The following is a 26,289-nucleotide window of genomic DNA, read 5'->3' on the forward strand; positions in this document are numbered from 1 at the left end:
ATTCTCCAGTCAAGAGTACTGGAGTGGGTAGCCATGCCCTCCTCCAGGGGATCTTCCCGACCCAGGGATAGAACCTGAGTCTCCTGCATTCCAGACAGATTCTTTATCGTCTGAGTCAAAAGAAGATAAATAGAAGTATTTTAAAGTCTAGAGCTTGATGCAAGATGAGAGGCTATTTTAAAATAGCTAACACTTATGAATCACTGTGTGTCAGACACTTTGCTGATGATACTCCCAGCACTGAGTCCTCCCAGCACCTACCAGGTGGCTGCTCTGAGTATCCCCATTGTACAGATGATAACACTGAGGCTCAAATGTAGCAGAGCAGCAAGTGGTGGAACCAGGCCTTATTTCTAGGAGGCAGCTATGTGGAGTCCTCATGAGGGTTTATACCTTCTCACCCTGTGGTCATGGTGCTGGTTTGACTTCTGGCTTGTCTACTTACCAGTTGTATCAGTTTTCCTATATGTAAAGTGGGAGTAATAATTATTCTCACCTCAAAAGATTGTTGTGAGAATGAAGTTTATTCATACCAGTATGCAGTAGGTACTCGATAAGTATTAGCTATTATCACTGTGTGCTTGACCTAATAAACTAGTCATGTAACCCCCTCTCCTCTCTGCCTTCCACAGAGAGGATCGTGAAGTCATCTTGGTTCAAGCCGGGATGTGTGGTTGGGTGCTCGCCATGCCCTCAGCTTGGTGCCTGATGCCCAGTGGGGACAATGGGGCTCACTCATCCTACGCGTTTGGCAGCCTGTGATGCTGCAGGGCTGGCCAGTGTCGTGGAGAGCCTGAGTGGTGTGGAGTGGGTGTTCTGGGTCGGGGGACATGGTGGATTACGGCCTTCAGCCCCTTCTGGAAAGGCAGAGGCAGGAGGCCAGGCTCCCCGGGGTTGTGGTGCCTCCGCTGCTGGTTTGGATTAAGGAGCTCCATGACCTTGGAGGCGCGGACCTTAGTAGAGGAACACGGCCAAACACACAGGCCTGGAATGAGTTTGCTCAGTTACTGACCAAATCTGGGTTCTGGTGCAGAGCCGGAGCACTCGCCACCCACCCGTCCAGCCAGGATTTATTGGGTGCCAGGCTCAGCCAGGGCCTCCCAGCCACATGACCCCTCCCTGCACTGATGTTCCTGTCCCTCCCCCTCGTGACCCCAAGGCTGCCCTCTCTGCCCCCAGAAGTACCTCCGGAGGCGCAAGTACTCGCTCTTTGCTGCCTTTTACTCGGCCACCATGCTGCAGGACGTCGATGACGCCGTCCAGTTCGAGGTCAGCATTGGGAACTATGGCAACAAGTTCGACACCACCTGCCTGCCGCTGGCCTCCACCACCCAGTACAGCCGGGCGGTCTTTGATGGTGAGGCTGGAGGCTGCATGCATGGCAGGGAACCCAGACCTCAGAGTAGGGGGCCGAGCTCTAAATCTCATCCCCTGCGGAAAGCTCCTGGAGGCCCGCCCCCAGGCACCCGTGTTCGGGGGATCCCCAGTCTGCTCCGCACTGTGCTGGCTCGCTGTGCTCATCTCCAGGTGCATCCCTCCGGCTGGGATCCATAGACTGGGCTCCTGACACAAGCAGTGGTCGGCCTAGATCTTGGCCTTTGGCGACCACTCATTCCGTGGTGGGTGTGGGGCTTGGCGTGGAGACTTTGGAGAGCGTGGGATTCCCAGGGTCCTTCTGACAGCCCCTCAGCTTTGATGTGCTAAGGAGTCCTGATGAGAGCAGCAGCTGTCTGCTCAGTGTGTGAAGGGAACTCTTGGCACCACATCCGGGCGCTGGGGAATACAGGTCATGCCACAGGTGTCTTAGCTGGGGGGCGGGTGTTTGTATCCGCCCCCACCTCGGTCCCCCCCGCCTCCTCTGCTCCGGCTAAGTGCCAGGCCCTTGCGCTCTTCCAGGATGCCACTATTACTACTTACCCTGGGGCAATGTGAAGCCCGTGGTGGTGCTGTCATCTTACTGGGAGGACATCAGCCACAGAGTCGAGGCTCAGAACCAGCTTCTCAGAATTGCCGACCAGCTGGTGAGTGGAAGCTGGCACCACCCACAGCACCCCATGCATGCACCCCTCCCGCCCCGGGGGTGTCTTCAGTTCTGCCTCCACAGGGGCTAAGCCTGCAGACCTCACGATGCCTGTGGTTCCTGTGTCCTGACCAGAGCAGGCTTGCAATCCTGCCCTGCACACTGGGAAGAGAGGAGAGGGAGGGAGCCCAGCCCTGGGGGGATCATCCCTAGTCTGAGGTAGGAGATGGCACAGAGAAAGAGCTAAGAGAGACCAAGCTGGGAGCAGAGGACAGAGCCTGCAGCCATCCATCCACCCATTCATTCATTCATCGAATGCCTTCGACTCTTAGCACAGCAAGGGTTGTGCTGGAAACATCTAGCTAGAGGGTGGACATGAACAGGATGCTGCCCCTGTCTCCAGAGGTCAGCTTAGTAAAGGAGTAGGCAGGTTCATCCACCCCTCTCCTACAGAGGCTGGAATTTCAGTTCAGACGTTGCTCCAGGAGTCCCTAGGGCGAGGGGCTCAGAGGAGAGAGGAGGCCAGTTAGCATCAGGAAAGCAACTCAGGGTGGCGAGGGGCTGCATCCAGTGAGGGGAGTTGGGAGCTGGTTAGGATGCCCTTGCTGGGGTCCAGGGGAGTGGCTCTGGGAGGGAGCTAACCTCAGGGAGAAAACGGAAGTTGAGCTGCAAGGACTTGGTGGTCTGTTGGACTGGGGAGCAGGGGCTGTGAGGAGGGCCTCCAGTGGCTGGGAGCTGGGGAGAAGAGCAGGGCTGTGAGGTCAGGGGTGTGTCCTGTCCTGGATGTGGCTGGGGGTTACTGGTGGATGCTGGGATTTGCAGGCCTGGCGCTTGGCCAGAAAGCAGAGGAGAGTCAAAGTGGGCAGAGGGGAGAGGCCAAGGGCGGAAGGTCCTGGTGGTGGCCCCTGGCCATTTCCGTGTGCACATGGGGTGGAGGCTCACCCACGAGGTGTGTGGCCCATGAGAACGGGGGAGGCAGGTGTGCATGCTTGGGGGCCCACAAGGGCAGCAGGGTAGAGGGCAGGCGTTGAGAGGTTTGGACAGGTGGAGGAGGTGAGCATGGTGAGAAGGGAAGGTGGAAAGGGAAGGGGGAACGGGGTTTTAGAATGTCTGGGAGTTGTCGGCCCCAGATGGGGACCACGATGACCCACACTTTCCCTGAGACCTGCAGTTCTTTGGGAGGGAGGGACCAGTCCACACCCAGGTTTGGGAGAACTCAGAGTCGATTTTGTGCAAGTCCAGCATCTTCTTGGCCCTCTGTCTTCTCCCAGGCCATGCCTGGCAGAAAAGGGCTGGCTGTTCCTTCCAGGGCCTGTCTGTCTGCAGCGTGGTGGGCCCAGGGTGGAGCACAGGCTCAGGAATGCAGAAGAGGTGGGCAAGGGGGTGGGGATGGAGGGGCAAGTCCTTGGCCTGAGGCTGACCTGTTGGGCGGTCTCTGTCTTCCAGTTCAGGCCTGAGGCCTGGGGCTGGAGCGCTCCCTGGAGGAGACCAGTTGCAATGGGGGCGCGAGTAGGAGTTTGGAGAGGGAAGGCCTGCTGGGCCAGGCTGTCTGAGCGCTCCCAAAGGAAGGAGAATGGGATCCAAGCCTGCTTGGGTGGTAAGGTTTGGAAAGGAGAGAGGGCGCCAGGTGGGAACTGGAGCTGGCTCCGAGGTCGCTTACCTGGGAGGCCTGGCTTGACGGGGCCGTGGAGAACCGGGAGCCCCCGGTCTGGGAATTTGGACGTTTGGTGCGGGGAAGCCTGGAAAGTTCTCGAGCCACGACAGCCGCTGGCTTGTGGGGTCCGCCCTCTGCCTTCTTGGCTCTCACTGTTCTTTCCTCTTTGGTCCAGGGGCTGGGCTGTGGTGACAGGACCTGGGGATTGAGGGTCTGCCCCACGGAGACCTCCCTGACCCCTGCCTGCCCGTCCCACAGGAAGCCGGCCTGGAGCAAGTCCACTTGGCCCTGAAAGCCCAGTGCTCCGACGAGGACGTGGACACCCTGGTGGCTCAGCTGATGGATGAGCTCATTGCAGGCTGCAGGTAGGGGGTGCCCGGCACCCACGGCGCCCTCCCCTCCTGGCTGGCCGGGCCCTTTCCCGGGAGTGTTCGTGTGTGGCGGTGAGCGATGGCACGTCTCCCCGGCCATACTTGGCTAGTAGTCCAGCCCGTGCTGAGTCCAAAGGTGGTGGAGCCAGCGCGGGGAGTTGAAAAGGTGACATTTAGAGCAGGTCATAAATCTCCCTGCAGCAGCGGCAGCTGCGGGCCCAGGGCGGCCCGGCTCACCTGAATGGGGAGCGTTGTGTCTCTGATCCCCGACCTCTTATTTCCCTGATGGAATCTCCAGGAGGAGCTGCCTGGTGGGGGTGACGGCGCCCCTCCTCCCCCCAAGGCTGTGTTGGGGACCAGCGTTTCTGTTTAGCCTTCTATTGACATGGCTGATTGTCAGCTTCAGGAAAAGGGATCCCCAGGGGTGAAGGAGAATGGGGGTTCAGGGCCCCGGTGGAACGAGAAGCATCTGAACCCCTCCTCCACAGCTGGGCGATTTAGGGCTCACCACCCACCTGCTCTGAACCTTGGTTTCCTCATTTCAGCCTGACATTAAGAATATTGTAACCACTTTATAATGTCACACAAGCAGAATGCCTGGCCCTTAGGACATATTTAATAAATGATAGCTGTGATTATTAGTCAAGCAGAAGAAACATCAAGGAGACTTAGATTCTCGTCCTGTTATCCACCTTTGTGGCGTTGGGCAACTTCACTTCTCTGGGCCTCAGTTTTCCCAGGTATTAAATGGACTTAATAATAGACAGCAGTCTATTTTCTTACCATGGGATTAAGTGTGAATGTATGGGAATATATTCTACATCCTCCTCTAAATCGTCTCACCCCAGCCCCTGGCTGCCTGCCAGTGCCCCTTCTGGTCCTTTGTACCCCAGGTAGGAAGCACACCTTTATCAGAAATGGCCCTGAGGCCTGCTTCCCAGATGAGTCATTCACTCCTTCTCCAAACTTTCCTGAGACCTGGCAGGTTCCAAGCGAGGAACCTAAAGCATGTTACAAGGGTGCAGCTTCAGCTCTCTCGGGGGGTGATGAGGCAGAAGTGAGCAAATGAAGGAAAGTATTGGGGGCTTGAGACATGTGCCCTCGGAGCTCAGAGCAGGTGCATCTTATGAAAATCTACAGACGCTTCCTGGAGGCGGCGGTGCCCGAGGAGAACTCTGGAGGGGAGGAGTCCGCCTTTGGGGAACGGACTTCCGGGCATGGGCACAGGACCCTGGGATACCTGCTGCCCCCTGGGGGTTGTTGGGGGAGCTGCAGTCCCATTGGGACAGGCCTCAGGGGGTTGCTAAGGCAAGGCCAGAGCTGGGGGCAGCAGGGGCCCAGGGATTCCTGGGGTTCAGACACTCACTCTGGCTGCAGTGAGAGTGGTGGGCTAGGGATGGTGGTGAGGGGGGCCTGATGAGGGCATCACCCCAGGCAGGGGACTCAGGGACATGGGTGAGAGAAGCAGAGGGCAACGTGGACTGCAGGAGGCATTGTGGTGAGTAACAGCCTCATGGGGACCACTTTCTGTGCCAGGTGTGGTTCTGAGCATTTCACCTGCATTAACTGATCATAAGAATCTTATGAGGTGGGAAGTAGAGGGATCCACGTTTTACAGATGGGAAAACAGGCTCCGAGAGGTTAATCGCCCAGATTCACACCCTAGTAAGTGGCTGACCCCTCGCTGTGCTGCTCTGTCCTGGACAGGCTTTGATGGTGGATTGAGTGTGGGGGCCCAGGGAAGGTCCAGAATGGTCCCTTGGCTCTGGCCAGAGCAGGAGGGTGGAAAGCTGGGCCATTTCTGGAGGGGGACAGTGGGAGAAGAGCAGGTTTGGTAGAGGGGGAGGCGCTCAGGGCTGGCAGTGCTGAGCAGCGGTTGCCTGTGGGCGTCTGTGTTCTGGAGGTCGGAGGTCACCGTGAGGCTAGAGGGGGTGCCATCAGCAGGGGCAGCCGCAGAGTGCCTGGCTGTGCCCCACTGCCCGACCTGACGGCTCGGGTGTGGAGGGCGGGCCAGGGCTCTGGGTTCACCACGGTCTGCTCGTGACTCATGCGCGGTGTGGACTTTGGCAGGTCCGAGGGGCCTGACGCATCTGAGACTGGTGGGTCCCAGGCCCCTGGGCCTCTGCCCCGTTCTCCCAGTGCTCCGTTCTTGACGCACTTGGCTCAAAATGCCTCTGCCAAAGCCTGGTCCCCTTGAATCACTCTCCTGGGGATAGATGGTGGCCGGGGGCCTCGCGGAGAGCCCTGGTCTCCAGTCAGGGGCTTGTGAGGAGGGTCCCTCCCCCTCAGGAGGGCACGCACGCCTCTCTGTGGAAGGTTGGTTCCCTCAGCACCATCTGAGCCACTAATAGCCCTGGGGCCGCAGCAAGAGAGCTCCTCTCCCCCACCCGGCTCTGTGTCGTGCATCATTGCAGCCAACAGCAGGGCACCTGGGCGTGGATTACAAGAGCCAGCTTGCCATAGATGACCGCCAGCTGCTCACCCAGTGCTCCAGCCAGCCCCTGCCCACTGCTCCACCATCAAGTGCCCCTGTTTGCGCAGATCCCTTCCTACCGCATCTCCTGGGAGCCCCTCTCCCCGCTGTGCCAGTCGTGGCCACTCTGCTCCTTCGGCCCAGCCTTCTCCTCTCATCTCCTGACCCACGGACCCATCTGCCAGCCACACCTGGGTGTCCACCAGCACATCCTACTCATTTTCTGTGATCTTCCTAAGCCTGTGCCCTGCCACCTCCACTCCAGCCCTGCGGCGGCTCCCGTTGCCTTCAGGAAAAGCCAGCTCTCGTCTGACACGTGGACTTCTCTGTCTCCACTGCCTGCTCCTGGACCTCAGCAGTCTCACCCTCCGGCCCCTGGGAGCCTCCGTGCTGGCTCACTCCCTCGCATGTGCTCCCCCCGCCTCTGAGCCTTGTCTTCTGCACATTCTGCTTCTTCATCCACAAGGCCCTTCCTGCTCTGCTCGGCCTGACCCACTCTGTCGACCCTGCCAGTACAGCTTGAGTCCTCTTCCTCCAGGAAGTACTCCAGACTCTCAGAAAGCTCAGGGGGCGGATCTAGCTTGTCTGTTCCAGGGCCTTCCTGAGGGCAGAGCTGGGCCTCATCCCTGGATCCAGCCTCTGGTCAGGACCAACAGAGCTGTTCCTCCTAAGGCGTGAAATGAGTGACCCAGCACCCAGCGCATCTTCCAGGCTGGACACTCTCTCCTCCCAGGCAGCATCCCTATAAAGGCATCCACTCTGTGTGGGGACAGACAGCCACCTCGTGGACAGCCCGGCTCTGCTCCTAGCCTGTGCTGGGCCCTGCCCTGGGCTGGCCTGTTGTTTCCAAGTCATCCAGGGTTGGTAGAGCGACTGCCCCTGCTTGGGGTTGGGGCCCTGTCATCGGCCTCCCCTTCCAGGTCTCCCTTTCTTCTGGGTCTGCCTTGGGCTTTACAGGGTGGGAAAGGGCCGAGGCACCTTGCTTGCGGCAGTTATGGGTCTCAACTGTTTCTTGGGGAGCCTGGGCTGGGCTGGTGGCCTCCATGAAAATATCCCTTTGGTGGTCTGCATGGCAGTCCCTCTCAGTTCCCGACCCAGGCTGGGAGCATAAATCACCCTGGTTGGCTCGCCTCTCCATCTCCCACTCCAGACCCGCCTGCCCCCGCCCGCAGGCCCACTCAGGCCTCCTTCCCAGCAGTCCCAGCCCAGGAGTCCGGCCCGGGCCCCCCTTCACCCTCTGAACATGCCCCTCCGCCATGCTCTGGCGAGCTGGGGGTGAAGGCCGCCCCTCTCCTGGCCTGGGGCAGCCCCATCCGAGGCACCCTGGGGGCAGTAAATATTATATTACCACAGGGTGTGCAGTACGTGACCTGAGACAGGCCCCAGGGCTTAAGTTTCCTGAGATGGAGTTTGCGTACTGCTCCCCCCACCCTAAAAATTCAATTAAAAAAAATAACAGGAAAAATGTAGTGCGCCGAGGGCCTGCCAGAGTGGTGTATCTGGCGGCGGCGGTGCCGCTGCGCTCGGCGGTAATTGGTTCTGCATAGCTCGGGGAAATTGGCAGAAAAATAAATCAGCCGGGAGCCGGGAGTCGAGACACCGCGGGGAGGGAACGTGAGGTGGGGGGTGGCTGCGAGTGGTGGGAGCAGATCTGGTGAGCGAGCGGGCTTGACTGATGTCCTGTTTGCGAGTCAAGGGCTTGGCGGGGGTGGGGCGGCCCGTGCCCTGGAGCAGAAGTAGTCCGGAGGAGTCCTGCCCAGTGAGAAGAGCACAGAGGCGGCCACGCCACTCTTCCGTCCTCGGTGACCCCTGTGTGCTACTGACTGACCCTGGGCCTTGGTGTGGCCCGAAGGAGCATATAAAGGGGCGCCCAGGCGGGGAGCCCAGCCTTTGGATGGGGGTGGTCAGAGTTCTATGCCTCCAAATAGGGTTGAGTTTAAACCCAGCCCCCCTACTGGAGGCTTGGGGCCGTGTTTCTGGGACTGCATGTACCCCCACCTCCTCTCCAAAGGCTTCCCAAGGCGGAGGGTTCTGGGAGGGGTGCTGTGGGGCCGCCTTGGGTCGACCCATCTGTGCTGCTGGCTGCTGGCCTCCCCACAGCGTCTGCAGCGGCTTGTCAGGGGTCCATAAATTTCCTTCTTGAAGAAAGTGTGCGTACTACAGAATGGATTCGTTTCAGCCAAAGGCAACTTAGTGCTCAGGCCTCTGCTCTAGGAGGGGGCAGCGGGGAGCGGGGGCAGGAGGGACTCACCGGGCCTCTGGGGGCTTGCAGTCAGTTGCGCAGAGGGGACGCACAGGCGAAAGAGGTCACAGAACTGGAGGCTGAGAGGGTAGGTTCTGGACAGGCAGCCTCAGAACAGAGAGGTACTTCAGAGCAGGAGGCGCTCTGGCCAGTGTGGCTGGGGCAGGCTTCCTGGAGGAGGTAGCTGGAGGAGGCACCCAGGGCAAGCGGAGCAGCCAGCAGGAGGCTGGGGGTTTGAGGCCTGCTGTGAGCGCCTGTGCACATATGTGTACACGCGTGTGTGCGTGGCCGGGCCCGGGTGAGTGCTGGGCTCTGGCTCATCAGGCAAATCCCGTCTCTGTCTGTCATAGCCAGCCCCTGGCTGATGTCCAGGAGATGCCCTCTGCCACCCACCTGGACCAGTACCTGTACCAGCTGCGCACCCGCCACCTGAGCCAGATCACCGAGGCGGCCCAGGCCCTGAAGCTCGGCCACAGTGAGCTCCCTGCCACCCTGGAGCAGGCTGAGGACTGGCTTCTGCGGCTCCGTGCCCTGGCTGACGAGGTAGCTGCCCCTGCGATTGCCTTCCTTCCCGCCTGGGATGTCAGAGCTGGGAGGGGCAGGGGGGATGTCTGGTCCAAACTGGCTCTATTGCTGGGTAACCTTGGGCAGGTGACTTAATCTCTCTGAGCCTCCATGTCATAGAAGGGACCTGTGGTGGGGCCCAGCCCAGAATCCAGCACGTAGTAGGTGCTTGATAAATGCCTCCGAAGAAAGAAAGTGAAGTTGCTCCGTCATGTCTGACTCTTTGCGACCCCATGGACTGTAGCCTACCATGCTCCTCCATCCATGGGATTTTCCAGGCAAGAGTACTGGAGTGGGTTGCCATTTCCTTCTCCAGAGGATCTTCCCGACCCAGGGATCGAACCTGGGTCTCCCACGTTGTAGGCAGACGCTTTATCATCTGAGTCACCAGGGAAGTTCAAAATGCCCCCAAGTATGCTCAATAAATATGCTTAATAAACGCTGCCAAGGGCTTCCCAGGTGCCTCAGTGGTAAAGAGGCACTCCTGCACTGAGATGTGGGTTTGGTTCCTGGGTCAGGAAGATCCCCTGGAGGAGGGCGTGGCAACCGGCTCAACTATTCTTGCCAGGAAAATCTCATGGACAGAGGAGCCTGGTGAGCTTCAGGCCATAGGGTCACAAAAAGTCAGACATGATTGAAGTGACTTAGCACAAATGGTGCCAAAGAATGTCAGAGACAGAGGTGGGACCAGAATCTGGGGGGCCTGGCTCTAGGTCCAGTGCCAGGGCCCCCTTTCCCAGGGACCCAGCCCCACGTCCTCACCAACCTGTCTGCCTCGAGCCTGCCTCTCATAGGACCCTGTGTTTCCCGCCCGCCCGGGTGCTCCTGAGCCCCAGGCTTGAGGAGGCTGCACCTGCAAGTAATGTTGCGTCTGCACCTGACCCCTCTGCCCCCCGGGGTCACATGCCCCCGCCGGGTCTTCAGGGAAGCAGGCAGGCCACAGATTTGTCTAGAATGAGGAGAAAGGCCTGCCTATATGTCATGGGTGGACACAGGTGCTGCCTGCCCTGGCCAGAGCCACGTGGGGCCCCCAGGGAGGGAGGTGGTGAGGCATGATCTCTGCAGAAGGGGTGTGCAGAGAAGGGCAGGGCTGAGTGGGGAGACGAGGGCCCAGGAGGTGGAAGGGGTGCTCCGGAGGGGAAGCGGCCTGAAGGGTCAGTGTTGTCTCTTCCCCAAGCGGGGCCTCTAACATATGACTGGTTACCTGGGTGCCACTGTGCTGCTCAATCCCAGGATGACCCCTGGAAGTGGCTGTGGACCATCCCCTGGGGCGGGTCACAGACTGCCTTCCACGTCTTGGCCCAGACTCTGGGACCCTCAGTGCAGACTGTGCCACGGCTGGGAGTGGCTAAGGTGACCCGAGTGCTAAGGACTGTGGAGGGAATGGGAGGGAGCCGAGTGTGCTTCAGACCCCCCCAACGGCTTGTCAGCACAGGACCCAAGCCCCACTGATCTCTCATGTCTGGGGTGGGGCCTGAGCATCTGCATTTCCTGCATGCTTCCTGGTGGCGCCGCAGGACCACACTTGGTGCTGTGGTTAAGGACATACGTTTAGAATCAAAAAAGCCTGGCTCCTCACCTCTTTGAGCCCATTTCCTCGCCTGTGCTGCCTCCCGGCTGCAGGGGTGAAGTGAGACGCAGGGAGATGCTAAGGGAGGGCGCCGGGCAGCAGCCCCTCCCACAAAGCACAGGCCTTGGGAGCAGACGGATTTAGCCGACCGACCACCTCTCCTGAGTGTGGCATCCGGGAGCAGTTCTCCCTAGAGGCGTGGAAGCGCTCCAGGGCCCTCCGTTTTCAGAGCCCTGTGTCAGCGGGCCCAGAAAAGGGCCAGACCCCCGAGCCCCTGCTGTTAGAGGGAGGAGGGCCCGGTGTCCTCTGGGAAGGGGCTTGCCTTCTGTGGATTCACCGCTGCTCTCAGGAGTGGGGAAGGGGGTGGCTCTTAGGTGTAATGTCGTCTCTAGGGTCAAGTCAGCATTTCTCTACTCCCCAGTGGAGGGGTCTAAGCACGTGGGGCTCCAGGCAGGAGGGTCTCTTCCCAGAATATGTGAATGCAGATCAGTGAATTCCTGGTGGGCTACTCCTGTGAGCTGGGGGCAGCCTGGCATCCTCTCCTTGAGGGCTCATAGCTGCTGAAGATAGAGGTGCCCAGCCAGCCCTGGGGGGTCAGGGGACACCCGAAGGTAGGGGCTCGGAGGAGAGGCCTGTGGAGGCTGGCTCACTCGTGGTGGGCGGAGGGCGCGGGCCGGGAGGCACCGTCGTCCCTACGCTGATTGCCACCCTCTCTCCAGCCCCAGAACAGCCTTCCTGACGTCGTCATCTGGATGCTGCAGGGGGACAAGCGGGTGGCCTACCAGCGGGTGCCTGCCCACGAGGTCCTCTTCTCCCGTCGCGGCTCCAGCTACTGTGGCAAGAACTGTGGAAAGCTGCAGACCATATTTCTGAAAGTGGGTTGTTTTCCCTCCAGTCGTGGTCATACTCTCTTACCCCTAGGGTGGTCCCCTTCCCTCCGGTTTCCTGTTAGGCTCAGAATTTCGAGGCTCTGCTCTCTGAAGGGACCGAGGGCTTCCTTAGAAAGACTTCCCTTCTCCCTTCCTCCCACAAAGTCCCTAGACCCCATGCACTTGGTCTGGAGAGCGAGTAGGTGAGAATCAGGGGGTGCTGGGGATGAATGAGGGGCTGAGCCCGGAGGCTGTGCCCCTCTCCAGCCAGCTCCCTGGTGGGGGCGGCCTCAGCCCGCAGCCCCCGTGGCCAACCTTTAGGAGTCCTGGCACAGATCCGGGTTGGAATTCCTCCCCATGTTAAAGCTGGTGTGTGGGCACTGGCTGTGCCCACGGCTCTGCTCATCGGAGGCCTGGGACCAGGTGACCCTGTCCCTTTCGTCCTTCGGTCCCCACCTCCCCTGCCCTTTCCCTTCCCACCCATCCTCGCTCCCCCACTGTCTTCTCTCAGCCTTGGGGGCGGGTGACAGGGGAGTGAGCAGGTGCCTGAAGATGCCTGCTTTCTTCTCTGGGTTCATGTGGGGATACACGAACCTTGGTCAGGGTGCTGTGGCTGGCTGGTTGGGACAGTTCAGGGACACCCGTCTCTGAGCTGTGGCTGCTGTGGCCCAGGTGAGGGTCTGCGTGTGGAGAGCCATCACAGGCTGCTCTGCTCGAGGAGGAGGCCTGGGGAGTAAGCCTGCTGCTCACCGCGTGGGGCTGACTCCAAATGGCTCTGCTGGCATCAGAAACTGCCTGGCCTTCAACCTTCCCTGCCCTGTCTCTTCCCATCCACACCAGAGCCTCCTTCCATCTCACCTCTTCCGGGAAGTCACTGTACACTAACCTTAGCCTCCAACCTCTGAGTGGCTATTGGCCGATCCATTCATGTACCGGCCAGTCATTCTCGCCGCCCTCTGAGGTGGGCAGAGGAGACGGCTTTCAAACCCATAGCGTGTGTGCAGAGGTTGTAGGTTGGCTGAAATACTGTGTGGCCTTGGGCAGATTGCCCAATCTCTCTGAATGCTGTTTTCCTACCTATAGAATAAAGATCAGACTGCCCTGATTACAGCATTGAGGATGGAATTAGGTAGCACAAGTCAAGGGTCTTACTGGAACTAGGTGATCAATGCATACAATTTTTTTTCTTCTCTTCTCCCCTTTTCCTTCTGAGGAGCTCTTTGCCCCCTGGGGAGAGGAGACTCCACCAGCACCATGGCTGGAGGCCATCACAAAGCCAGGGATGATCAGAAGTCTACATGCGGGTCATTGGTGCTTCAGAGGAGAGCCGGCTTTGCCTTGAAAGAGGGCAGGGGTGTGAGGCAGTGGGCTGCCCCTCCCACCTGGGACATTTTCCTCGTGAGATCCTAACCTCCTAGCATCCTGCTTTCTTCTCTCCCAAGCCAGCTCCTTGCCTGGTCAGGCAGATGGGGAAGGAAGTCCAGGGAGCGGCCACATCTGAACAGGATTAACCAGGGAGGGCTGTCAGGCTGCAGTGGAGGTGAGGCTGCACGAGCGGGCCTGGTGGACGCCTGTGAACGGAATGAACATCAGGCTCTGACCTCTTGGCCCTGCAGCCTCAGGGAAATGCAAACTGAAAAATTTTTCTGATCCCAAGCAAGCGAAAAAAAAAAAAGATATAAGATTGTTTCTCGAAGTCTTCCCCACTGAGTTTATGAGCCCCGCCAGTAGCTCCTGAGCAAGCTCTACAAAAATGTTGGCAGCAAGCAGAGACCAAGAAAACATTGGTGTTTCTTAACTTAAACCAAAGTTGGAAAAAATGAGCACCAGCAGAGAGGGAGAGGAGCCCCAAACTAGACATTTCTTTATTTGCTGTTGCTATTTTGGGTCCAGCAGGCTGGCCCTGTCTGGGGGAGGGCAGGGGAGAGACTGGGGGCGGAAGGGGGAAGGGGGGGGTCAGGCATTCCTGCCATCTCCCTGGGGCTGGTGGTTTGGAGGGGAAAAGGCTACTAACCACCCCAGGGGAGAGGACACCGAAGCAAACAGTCATAGGGAGGTTTCCGAGGGGTGACACTTGGGGTCAGGGGCTCCTTCAGGCTTCACTGAGGATGAACCAAGACAGGGAGGCGGTGAAGGGTGAGATTGCTGATGCCCTGGCATGACTACCCCTCTCTGATCCTCTTACCTGGGCTGGGCTCCCGCTCTGGGGATCCAGGCCTCTTGTACTGGTTGGAGAGCCCTTAGCTCAGCCTCCCTTTGCTCCTCTAAACCCACCAAAGTGACTTTCTCATCTCATTCAGCTCCATGTCCCAGCGGAGACACTCTTCCAAACTCAGGCTCATGAAGCCTGGATACTTAATGTGTTACTTCCTCTAAGGGACTCTGTTATTCTGAAAGTGAGGCACTTCTGTTCCTTAGGCCATATCTGACCCTTGATTTCAATCAAATGGTGAAGCAGTTGTGGAGAATAAATGTTTTATGTTGGGTTGTTGTGGTTATTCTGTTTTGGCAGAGCTTCTGAAAGTTTCAGGATAAAAAGCAGTTGAAGACCAGTGAATAGTGGTTAACATGCTGATAAGCACTTGAAAGGGTGGGGATATCAGATGATACACTAACATCCAGCCAAAGAACCCTGGGAAAAAAAAAAAAACAAAAAACAAACTGAAACTGAATAGAGAGGCTTTAACCTCTCCCCCTTTCAGACCTTTCTCTCTCTTATAGTGACATGTTCTAGAACCATACTGTCCAATATGCTAGCCATATGTGGTTATTTAAATTTGAATGAAATAAAACTAAAAATTTAGTTTCTCAGTCATACCAGCTACATTTTAACTGCTCAGTTGCCTCATGGAGCTGGTGCATTGAACTCTGCAAATGTGAAAAACCATTTTCACTGTAACACAAAGTTCCACGGGCCCATCCTATGCTAGGAGAGAGCAGAAGTGAGGATGTGCTGGGAGAGGGGAGAATGGGGCTCCTGGTCTCGGCATGGCCTGTCTCTGCAGAGAGCACCTGGATGGGAAGAATGCAGTCTTCTCTTTTGATGGGAAGGAATCTTGGTGAGGTTTCTCAGTCATCCGTGAACTTCTGAGAAGTCTCCCAATAGGGCCCACCCTGATGGGGTGTCAGGCTGGTATACCCAGGCCTGGAGGCCCTGCAAGTTGAGACATCCTGACGCTGAAGGGGACTGTGGGTTTTTTTCCTTCTCTGGTACCCAGTATCCGATGGAAGGGGTGCCCGGAGCCCGGATGCCTGTGCAGATTCGGGTCAGGCTCTGGTTTGGACTCTCTGTGGATGAAAAGGAGTTCAACCAGTTTGCTGAGGGCAAGCTCTCCGTCTTCGCTGAAACCGTGAGTGCCTGACTGCCTGCCCATCCTGCCCCCAGCCCCTGAGCTGCTGCAGGCCTGCTCACTTCCCTGTTGCTCACTCTCCAGTATGAGAACCAGACCAAGCTGGCCCTGGTTGGGAACTGGGGCACAACTGGCCTCACCTACCCCAAGTTTTCTGACATCACGGGCAGGATCAAGCTACCCAAGGACAGCTTCCGCCCCTCAGCCGGCTGGGCCTGGGCTGGAGACTGGTTCGTGTGTCCAGAGAAGACGTGAGTCGTGGGCAGGGAGGGCTTGGAGACCCCATTTGCCCCAGCCATTTCTCTGAAAAGGTCTCTGTCTACTCTGCCCCTGTGCTGGTCAGAGTGACTCCCTTGAACTCTCCTGGGCTCACGAGGCAGCATTCTCTGCTCAAAGGGCTCTAATGATCAGAAAGTCCTTTCTGATTAAACCTAAGCTGACATCCAGTAGACTTTGCATCCATTGGTTACAGCCCTTTTCTCCAAGATACCAGAGAAAGCCTGCTCTCTCCTCTGCATGTTAACCCCTCTCCCGTCTCGGTCCCTCTCCCATCTCAGGCCCCCTCTCCCGTCTCAGGCCCCCTCTCCCTTAGTGCCTCTCAGGACAGCCTTATCCTTCTCCAACTGCATTGCCATCTCCATTTCTTCCTCCTCTCTCTTTTTCCATTTTGGTTGATATTCAACAAATTTTTTTTTTTTTTTTTTTTACTCTTAAAATTGAAGAGTAACACCTATTGTAGTCACGTACTCAGATCTTAAGAATGTAGCTTGATAATCTTTTACATTTCTGCAACTATCTACTGAGCTTCAAATACCCACAGGGTTTTTGGAGCCTTCAGTTGGTTTCTTTCTTTATCTTGGTGGTGACGTTCTCTTCCGTCCCCTTGACTCGCTGCCCTTCCTGTCTCTTCCCCTCATCTCTCCTGTTGTTGGTTGGAAGTGAGGCTGACACAAAAAGGTTGGCCCAGGCCCTGGAGTGCTCTGCCGGAGGGTGTGGATGGGTGGGGGTGTTGGCAGAGACTCTGACTCACCCCTGTCCGCAGACTGCTTCACGACACTGACGCTGGCCACCTGAGCTTCGTGGAGGAGGTCTTTGAGAACCAGACCCGGCTCCCTGGAGGCCAGTGGATCTACATGAGTGACAACTACACGGACGTGGTAAGGGGGTGCTCTGGGGGCAGGTGGGCTCTGCTTTCCCAGAGTCCTGGACATTTAGGCCCAGGAAGGGCGTGTGACTGAGAGAACGTTCTCCCCTGCTCCCACACCCCCAGCACCCATGCTCGGGCTTTCGCAGGGCCAGTGAGAGGTCTGGCAAGGGTAGGACGCGGACCCCAAGTCAGACCTGGGGCTTTGAGAGTGTGCAGCGTCAGGTTGCATCTTCTCATCTCCTCATCCGTCTCTTCTCACGCTTGCCTGACCTGTGTCACTCTAGAACGGGGAGAAGGTGCTCCCCAAGGATGACATCGAGTGCCCCCTGGGCTGGAAGTGGGAAGATGAAGAGTGGTCCACGGACCTGAATCGGGCCGTTGATGAGCAAGGTGGGCGGCATGTGGAGCCCCGTGAGCACCCAGCAGTCTTGTGAGGCATGTCGGTGGGGACAACTAAAGGCAGAGCCCTTGGACTTGGGGTATTGGCCTTCACTGGGCTACTTCATCTGGGGGAGCTCCTGGGGAGTCCTTACTTCAAACTACAAATCGGGAATCGGTGGCCACTTGAAAGTCTGTGAACGTCCTCCGAGCGCTGAGTGGGAGATGGCCAGGCGATGAGTGATGGGCGCCCCTCCCCCAGGCTGGGAGTACAGCATCACCATCCCGCCGGACCGGAAGCCGAGGCACTGGGTCCCTGCCGAGAAGATGTACTACACACACCGGCGGCGGCGCTGGGTCCGTCTGCGCAGGAGGGACCTCAGCCAGATGGAGGCGTTGAAGCGGGTGAGCCCAGGGGTGGAGGTGGGCAGAGCTGAGGCCCTGGGGAGGGGAGGCCAGCTGGGCACAGTGCGCACCTCTGTGCACACACGCACGCAGGGGGCGTGTGCAAGACAAGCACTTGGAATGCTCAAAGATCGCGTGTTGCCCACACAGGTGCTCATGGACAGAGAGCACCCAAGTGTCCACAACTATGCAAGGGGACGTGCTCAGCATCCCCTGGAAGGTGCGAGGTGTGCGTCGAGTGTGTGTGTGGCTGGGGGTCCTTGGGGCAGAGTCTGAGATAGGAGCTTGGCTGCCTGCAGTTTGTTGAGGCAGTGCTCTCAGGGATGCCAAGAGCAAGACTGTGGTCCCAGGCAGAGATGGTTTTGATTTGAACTGTGGCTCGGAAAGGGGCTCAACGTGGAGCACCACAGAGCTTTCCTCGCCTGGAGGCAAGGGGGCTGGGGTTTGTACCACCTTAGCCATCAGTCATTGGCTGGGGTTGCTGGGGTGGGCTGGCTGCATACCCTCCCCAGGAAGCCTGTTCCCTCCAGCACGGCCAATTCCGTGAAGGGGCCTGCTGGGGATGAAGGTGCTGCTAGGCAGAGAGGCTGGGTGGGCTCAGTCAGCACTTACTAGGGGGCATATTCACAGTGTGAGCACCCCGCCCACAGCCATGCCCGGACACCCCTGGGATGCGGACAGCTGCAGAGTGAGCTTGTATGAGCACACACCTGCCTGCACCTGCTCCCGGGGTCACCCAGATGCTCGCGTTCTGCGTGCCTGCCTCCCCGGAACCCTCTTGGCCTGCGTCCTTCCTTTCCAGGCACATGCTGGAATTTTGGCTCTAGAACTAGGCCTCCCCTCCAGTCCAGGAATAGCCTTTGGCATGACCCAAGTCCTTTCTCTCTCTTTGGTCACAGAGAATCTAGAGCGGAAGGTCACTGGGTCCCAGGAGAGGCCAGGCTTTTGGGCAGCTGGCTGTTCCTGGTGTCATGAACCAGACAGACTCCACTGTGCCCATGAGGGCACCTGGGGGACAGAGGCGAAGTCTTGCCAGGTGCTGTGCCCCGCCTGCCCCTTCACCACTGGCATCGCCCCAGAGAGGGACACAGCCAGCCTTGGGACTGGCACTGAGCTCGTGGCCCTGAGGATCATCTCAGGTCACGAGATGGCGGGAAGGGGCTTCTGGGACTCCCTCCAACATGGGAAAGGGCACCCTTGGAGGAAGTCTGAGCGGGGGTCTCTCCATACTGTTGTAGGTCTTGCCTAGTGGAGAAACAACCTATAGCTGGGAAATGAGCTATTCATTTTGCCTCCCAATTGCAGACCCATTTCCATGTTTATAAGTCGGGATATGAAGAAGAAAAAGGAAATTACAAGGAAACCTTGGATTCATGAAATCCACCTAGAATCCAAATAAACAAACAAACCAAAAGCCCAGTGATTTCATCACTGCTCAGTCTCCCTTCCTTTCTTGGCTCCTTGGATCTCCCCACAGCCCAGGGAGCCTCTGATTTCCTGACCTGGGACTCTTGTCACTGCAGAAACCTCTCAGAACCCCCTCCTCCAGGGGGTCCTCCCAGGTTTTCCTACCTGCAGGGTGATGATGCAAGGTGTGCGTGTGGGGAGTCTTGGAGGGCAAGGAGGACACAGCTGGAGTCCAACCCAGGACTCCCTGCCAATCTGCCAAGCGGCCCCTGAGTCTGCCCTGTTCTCCCATGCAGCACAGGCAGGCGGAGGCGGAGGGCGAGGGCTGGGAGTATGCCTCGCTCTTTGGCTGGAAGTTCCATCTGGAGTACCGCAAGACGGATGCCTTTCGCCGCCGCCGCTGGCGCCGCCGCATGGAGCCCCTGGAGAAGACGGGGCCTGCGGCTGTGTTTGCCCTTGAGGGGGCCCTGGTATGTGGCCATGCCTTTCTGGGGTTGATGGGGTGCAGCATGTTTTCCCAGGGCTGTTTAGGGCTGATGCAGGGGAGGTGCAGGGGCCCCTGGAATGGGACTGTGAATTCGATTCTCTGGGGTTGCATGTGGGGATGTGGACACCTCTCTAGGTAGTCTCCTGAAAATGAACAGCTCGTTTCTTGGCACCAGAAGACCTGCTACTAATTTGGCAATTGAGAAGGGAACAGCGAGAGGGCCTGGACTTCTGGTGCTCGGACCTGTGACTGAGGCCAAGGGACCTGGCTCCTCTGAAGAAGCTGGCTGGCCTGGGGATGGGCCTGGGAGGCTTTGGCCTGGCCCAGGGGAGTAGCCAGAGGGGTTCACAGACCCTGAATGTCCTCGGGTGGACTTGGATCCTCCTGAGGCAGAGGCTGTCTTGTGGGCGCCCCGAGAATCTGGGGAGAGAGGTGCCTTAGAGACCACTTCCCAGAGCTAGTGGAGTGAGGGTCAGAGCAAAGTTATCCAGGGGCTGGATGATGTGTTCCACAAAAAAGATGTGCTCACACTTCCTGGATGTACCAAATGGGGACGTTTGGGACCAGGGGATAGCCTGTCCCCTGCTCTGTTGGTTTGGGGATTTCCAGAGCTGGGGGTGAGATGCCCAGGAGGAGATGTCACCTCGGAAATCTGGGAAGGACAGCCTGCCCCCTGGATGGGGGAGAGGGCTTTGCGCTGTGACCTACGGGAGTAGGTCTCACCAGCTTTACTGGCAATAGAATCTGAGTGTGTCTTCATGAGCCCGCTGTGTGTGTGTATGTGAGTACATGTAAGTGTTTGGTCTGGGTGAGGAGCAGTGGGTCTTAGCCCTCAGCCAGGGAGCGCAGTGGGGAGAGCCCCCCAGCCCTGAAGGGATGGCTACAGAAAAAGGAGTTGAAGCTGGCAGTTGCCCTGAGGGGGCCTGGGCAGGGCCTGGAAGCTCCATCACTCCCAGGACCTATTGGGGGGGGCCAGGTCCAGGGGTGACAGTATGGGAGATGGAACCCTCTTGGGGCCAGGTGATGTCAGAGGCTCTGGAGGGAGCCCCTCCCGGGTCTGGGGGCCAAGTGGTAGGGAGGCTGAAGGAGAGGGCGAAGCTCTGGGCTCTCTGGGCCCCTGAGCTGGTGTTCAGGCTGGCACGGTGCCGGGGGGCGGGGGGTTGGAACTGCCACCCAGGCTGGAACAGCTGCGGCCGGGGATCTCTTTATCCTATCGGAAGGGGCCTGGCTCGGGCACAGGGCAGTGAGGTGGTGGGGAGCTTGTGTGGCTCCCAGTGAGGGGCGGGGAATAAAGACCTTGGCAGACCTCAGAGGCAGGGCCAGGTCTGAGGGTGCTGCCCACTAAGGGGCCAGGGCTTGTTTTCATCAGATAGAAATGCAACCCAAGTGGGCTGAAGAGAGGAAAAGAGCTTAAGGCTCAGATGGCGGGGAATCTGATTCACCACGGGGTGAATCAGGCATCAGGCCTGGCAGGAGCCAGGGGCTCACACAGTGTCCTTGGGGCTCTGTGTTTCTGACTTGCCCCACGGCCTTGGCCCCATTCTCACACTGGCTCATTCCATGTGGTGGCAAAGATGGTGCCCCTGACAGAGGCTGCCACCATCTTTACAGCCAGCAGAGCCCAGCTGGCCTCCTCTTTCCTCGCAGCTGGAGACCCCAAGGGGAGAGTGCACTCTCTCGGGAGGCCAGGGCCGTCTCGTGTGCGACTGACCAGCTCTCCTGGGCCCTGTGCCCACGCCAGTGCCTGAGCCCGAGGGCGAGGAACGGAATGTTCTGATTGACTGTCTTGGGCCACGCCCCCCTTTTCTTTGCGGCCCGACAGCCCCACCAGGTTGGGGAGAAGAGCATCTGGGAAGGAAACAAGCCTGAACGGTGCCGGGCGCAGGGCGCAGATGACCACGCGCTCTTGAATGAGCAGTAGGGAGCGAGTGGACTGCCGAGGGGAGGAGGAGCGCGCTGGCAGAGCTGGGTTTTAGGGCCCTCATCGGGCAGCCATGGAGGACGGCTGGGGAGGGAGAGCCTTCCATCGCGAGACCCCCAGCAGGCTTGGTTAGAGATCTGGGAGGGGGTGACCCTCTGAGGTGGGGGCCAAGAGGGTGGAATGGACGGAGGTGGAGGGGCAAGGCTTGGGGAGGGAAGGGTCAGGTGGGTGTCAGGGGCTCCGCCGGATGGACAGTAGGGCTACCCCCTCGCCAGGCAGTGGGGTGGCTGGGCCTGGGGCTGTGATGAGTTCCCGGTTGGCCCTGGGGAGCGTGACACAGACGTGAAGTGCTGTGTGGGGAAGATGGATCTGGCGGCTGCCTGCCAGGCGGCCCCAGGGCAGGGAGACCGGGGGTGTGGGGGCTGAGCGTCAGCTGCGAGGGGAGGGAGGGGCTGGGTGGAGAGAGGGCGCCCGGCCAGAGGTGGCCCCGAGACACGTGGAGGGAAGCGTGGACGGCTCCGGGGCTGGCGGCGATCGAGGGGAAGAAGGCGAGCGAGGCTGGGGGACCCGCTGCCAAGCTTTCATGGCTCGGTGACTGGGAGAGCGAAGGCGGGCATTTCCCAGAACTGAGAAACCAATCCGTTTACTCTTTACGTGGGAGAAAATGTTGTGAGGGAGCCCTGAAATCAAATGTCAAGTCAAGTGGGAAGGTGACTGGGGATGATGCAGACGTGAGCCGCCTGTGATCTGTGGAAGAGATCAGGCAGTGAAGCCTGGAGTCGTGGGAGAGCTTTGCTGATGTAGGGAGCCAGAGGCGGACAGTGGTCAGAGTGGCTGGGTCTGTGAAGACTGGAAGACACAGTCTTTAGGTGTGACCAGCATTTGGACAGGGCCACAGGCCCATTGGGTAGGAACTGACTAGATCACTCTAGCTGAGCCAAAGACCACCCCTCATCAGCATGAGAGCACACACACACACAGATGTGCGCGTGCGCACACACACACACACACGCACACACACACGCACACACACTGTCCTTCCACGGTCATGTTTACCTGCCTCCTGCCAGGACCAGGGACAGCCTGGGTTCCCATTCCCGAGTCTGCTGTCCTTCATCCCGGGGAGAACTGATGCTCTAGCATCAGGGCAGACGGTTGGGTGGTTGGGTTTTCTGGACGTCAGGACCAATCTAATTGTTCCAGGTACTGGCCTTTGCCCACTGGTCACTGATGCCTGCTGCTTCCCTTGGCAGGAGTGTGGAAGTGGGTGGGTGAGGCTTCCAAATGGCGCTGGTTTGGTTTGAATGCTGCTTCCTCTGCTTCCACTATTGATAGGTTACTTGTCTCTTTAGCGACTCTGTTACCTTCCTTACGAAAATCACTACATCCACGGGTTCTTGTAAGGAACGAAGTCGTAACCCTTGTAAAGAAGTGTTTCTCAGTTTTAATGAACTTAGGACCCATCTAGGGATCTTGTTAAAATGCACACTTTTGATCTGATGTCTGAGTGGGGCTCGAGAGTCTTCATTTCTAACAGGCCTCCAGGGATGCTGATCTCAGGACTGTCTTTGAGTAGCCGGGATGTCAGCTGCATAGCAGCTGAAGATGAGGGACGTGGTCACATCGGCCCCCTACTTGACTGAATGCCCCTCTGAGGGAGGGGAGCTGTCTCTTCCGGGCTGAAGGTGTGTGGCCAGGGTCCTAGAGAGGGAGGCAGGGAAAGGTGACATGTCCTCCCTGTTTCTTCGTGGGAGAAGGTGATCTTTTCTTCTAGTGATCCACCTGATGGACCGGGCTCATAGGAAACCCCTGTCTGATTAGGAAGAGGGATATTCACATCTGAATGCAAATAAGCCCAACAGAATCTGCATCTTTGAAGTACAGACTGAGAGTCATTCCAGAGTGACAGCGTCTAATGAGGGGAGCTTCTTAGAGGAGGCCCTGGGGAGGCAGAGCTTGGAGGAATCTAGGACTGTGGGTGGTGGCCAGGTGGCCTTGCTGGTAATCTGACATTTCTGGATGTCTGGGCCCAAGGGCCAGGCCTATGGCGCCCCCTTGCCTCCTACCGCCTGTCCCCTGGCCCATGAGTCCACCAGCAGGCCGGGCCTCACTTGCCAGCTCCGCTCCTGAAGACGTCTCGCTGGAAGGCAGGCCCTGTCTGCTCATTAGCACGGGCAGCCTTTCCCTGAAGCCTTCTGCCGGGGCCAAGCCTGGCTCCCTCTGCGGAGCGGGAGGCCCTGCCTCTGTCTGCTAATCGTCTGCTGTCTCCATCGCGAGCATTATTTTATTTTCGTATTATTCTTTTTCCAGCTAATATCCTGGCATTCCCAAAGACACCGGGTTTCATAATCTTCCTGGCGTTCCCAGGGAGCTGGGAAGCAGAGTACAAAGCTGCTATTATAGCGTGTTCCATCCAGCCTCCCTCTCCTCGCCCCACACCCCTCGCTGCCGCCGCCACCGCCACCGCCGGCTCCGACCCAGTCACCCCCTCCCGACGCCACCGGCTTCTCTGAGAACCCTGGTGACGGCTGCTGGGGATGAGCTCACAGAATCCGTCCTGTGGCCCTTGCCCTGGGCCTGCCCTCCTTGCGCGAGGATTTTTCCAGAGCCCTGTCTCTGTGCTCCGCCTGCAGAGTCTAGAAGGGTTTTCTGAGATGCCTGAGCCTGGGCAGGGAGGAGGAGATGCAGGTTCGGCTAGTGCGCTCCTCAGCCCGGGAGAATTTTAGAGCTGGAAGGAACTTACGTGTTCAGAAGCACTCTCCACCTGGGTGCTTGACATTGGGTGCAGAGCTGTGAGTGTGCACGTGTGATCTGTGTGCACGTGTGTCCGAAGTGTAAGCCCGTGTGTGGTGTGTATGGATGTATATGGTGTGTGCAGTGTGTATGTCTGTGTTGGGTAAGGGTGAGGCCTATGGTTTTCTCCAGTTCTCAAGAAAAGCTAGGATCTCAAAGAGAGTAAAAATTACTAAAATCTGTTTTGCCTTGTGCCAAAGACCAGGTTGAGAGCTATATGTTCATTGTCTCATTTCATCCTCACAGTGACCCCAGAAGGCTGGATTTTATGACTATACCCATTTTATGGTTGGGAAGACTGAGGTTCCGGAACTACGCTAATAGCCAGGTGTGGCTCTTTAAATTTACATTTAAAGTGATTAAAATAAGAAAATTCAGCTCGCCAGTCACTCTGGCCACATTTCAAGAACTCAACTGCCATGCCTGGCTAGTGGCTACCACTGGACAGTATAGAACAGTTCCGTCTTTATAGAAAGTTCTGTTGGATAGCGCAGCTCTAGAACTCTGAGCCCTAATGTGACCCCAGAAGAAACTGGGGCCTGAGAAGGCGTTTGCCCTGCAGCACGGCATGGGTCAGTTCTAGAACCAAGGCCAGAACAGCAGGCTTCCCAGGTTCATCTCCCCACTGCTGTTAAGGCACGAAGTCCTCCCCTATAGAGGACCCTTGAGTGGGGTCCCAGGGAACTTCCTGGGCAGGGTGCAGCCCCCTCCTCATCTTGTAGCCGGGCAGCGTGCCCTCCCTGGGCAGTTGGCACCACTGACTCCAGCCATGAAGCCTCCAATTGGTTGGCAGGGCCCTGTCTCTATGGGTCCTGACCTGAAGTGTGGAGGACCCATAGAGGCAGGAATCCCCAGCCCCAGTCAGGGGCAGAGAAGGGCAGCTGGGGAGTTGGAAATGCTAGGAAGAGGGTCAGGGAGAGGTTGGTGCCAGAGAGGAGTAATTTGGGGTTTGAACTGGCTGAAAAGGAGGTCAGATGTGGGTGGGGAGGGCAAGGCCCATCTCTGGACCCGGATGAAATCTGGCGTCATGTGCAGGGCACCTAGGCATGCTTCCTAGAGTGGGTACTTTGAGCAAGGGCAGTTCCAGGGAGGTGAGAGGCCTTGGCCTTACTAAGTGGCCAAGGCCCCTGGCTGGGTGTGTGGGCCATTGGAAGGTGTCTCTGTTTCTCTTGAATGTCCTCGTGGAGCACTTGTCACACCTGGTATTGTGCTGTGGGGCGATTTGAGGGCTGCTGGCTCCCTGCATAGAAGGACCACTTGAGTGAATCCTCTAAATACACGGACTTCGGGGTCTACCTTGCTCACGAGCTGGATGCTGAAGCCTGAGTGTGTCTGCTGAAACATGTGTGTCCATGGACCTGAGACAGAATGTCAGCACGGAGGCGAGCCTGGACTGGGTGTTACAGTGGGGTGAATGTGACAGGTGTCCCCCATGTGTGCCATTATGCATGAATGAGGGTCTGCGTCCGCAGTTGCTAGGGTGACCTTATAATTTAAGATCTGGTCTGCATGCATGCTAAGTTGCTGCAGTCGTGTCCGACTCTTTGCGACCTTGTGGACTGTAGCCTGCCAGGCTCCTCTGTCCATGGGGATTCTCCAGGCAAGAACACTGGAGTGGGTTGCCATGCCCTCCTCCAGGGGATCTTCCCGACCCAGGGATAGAACCTGTATCTTTTATATCTCCTGTATTGGCAGGAGGGTTCTTTACCACTAGCGTGACCTGGGAAGCCCATTGTCTGATCTAGAGACTTAAAATTCATGCTGGAAAACAGGCTAAGCTCAGACCATTCCAGGCCAACCAGGATGTACAGTTGTCCTGACTACGGAGGCACTCTGGCATGGCCTAATACCCATTTGAGTGTGCTCTGCAGACTTCAGAGACCTGGAAAGCCTGGAGGGACACACACGTACACACAGACACAGACACTCGCGCCAGCCCACACGTGGCATTGTGGATTCTCCAGGTTTCCTAATTCCACTCTCAAGTTCCCGGGGGGCCAGCCAGTAGCTTTGTAAGGAGTTTCACAGCTGCTTTCAAGCCCTGGCTCCAGCTGTAAATTAAATGGGGTTGCACACTTGCCTGCTATTCCACTTAAGGTTGCAATCAGCCCTGATTGGGAAGGGAGGGCTGTGTGTTCCAGAGCTTCCTCTTTTACAGGGTTCTCCTCCTCTGGCCTGGCCTGTGGGCCTGTGTGGGGTTTCCCTGGAAGCTGGGGCCAGGCAGCCTGGGCAGGGACACGGGTATGGACTCCCCAGGGCCTGACTTGGCACTTAGTCCCATCCTACCCAGATCCCTGCTCAGGTGCTGAGTTCTGATAGGAAAGCAGGAGCTGGGAGGAGCCCTGAGGGTGTCCCGGGAGATCCTGGGCTCTGCCAGCGAATTTCCCAGGTGACCCGGAGGAACACGTGAATCTCCAGGCCTCAGTTTTCTCACTTAACGTATGGAGGTGGTAACAGCACAGAAAATAACCACCTCCCCTACAGAGCAGGCGCAGGCAAATGGTGGCCCGCTGGCCCAGTCCGGCTGTCTGCCTGTTGGCGTGGACAAGGCTGTGTTAGCACAGCCACGCTTGTCCTTGTGCGCGTGGTCTGTGGCCGTCGTCATGCCGCCGCAGACACTGAGGGGCTGCAGCAGAGC

General features: G+C 58.0%; 1 protein-coding gene across 31 annotated transcripts in view; it reads left to right on the forward strand.

Annotated features, from left to right (window-relative positions):
* The window catches only part of DYSF (dysferlin), a 227,982-nt gene that overhangs the window by 100,015 nt on the left and 101,678 nt on the right, over window positions 1-26,289 (forward strand). For all 31 annotated transcript variants that reach the window (XM_069583650.1, XM_069583666.1, XM_069583664.1 and 28 more), the window contains 11 exons: window positions 1,180-1,357; window positions 1,897-2,021; window positions 3,933-4,039; window positions 9,111-9,303; window positions 11,614-11,769; window positions 14,982-15,113; window positions 15,198-15,364; window positions 16,156-16,270; window positions 16,545-16,650; window positions 16,901-17,043; window positions 18,747-18,920. In XM_069583650.1, coding sequence (XP_069439751.1) covers window positions 1,180-1,357; window positions 1,897-2,021; window positions 3,933-4,039; window positions 9,111-9,303; window positions 11,614-11,769; window positions 14,982-15,113; window positions 15,198-15,364; window positions 16,156-16,270; window positions 16,545-16,650; window positions 16,901-17,043; window positions 18,747-18,920 — 1,596 coding nt within the window. The remainder of the gene's footprint in view (window positions 1-1,179; window positions 1,358-1,896; window positions 2,022-3,932; window positions 4,040-9,110; window positions 9,304-11,613; window positions 11,770-14,981; window positions 15,114-15,197; window positions 15,365-16,155; window positions 16,271-16,544; window positions 16,651-16,900; window positions 17,044-18,746; window positions 18,921-26,289) is intronic.

Source organism: Ovis canadensis, chromosome 3 (assembly GCF_042477335.2).
Source record: "Ovis canadensis isolate MfBH-ARS-UI-01 breed Bighorn chromosome 3, ARS-UI_OviCan_v2, whole genome shotgun sequence".
Lineage (NCBI taxonomy): Eukaryota > Metazoa > Chordata > Mammalia > Artiodactyla > Bovidae > Ovis > Ovis canadensis.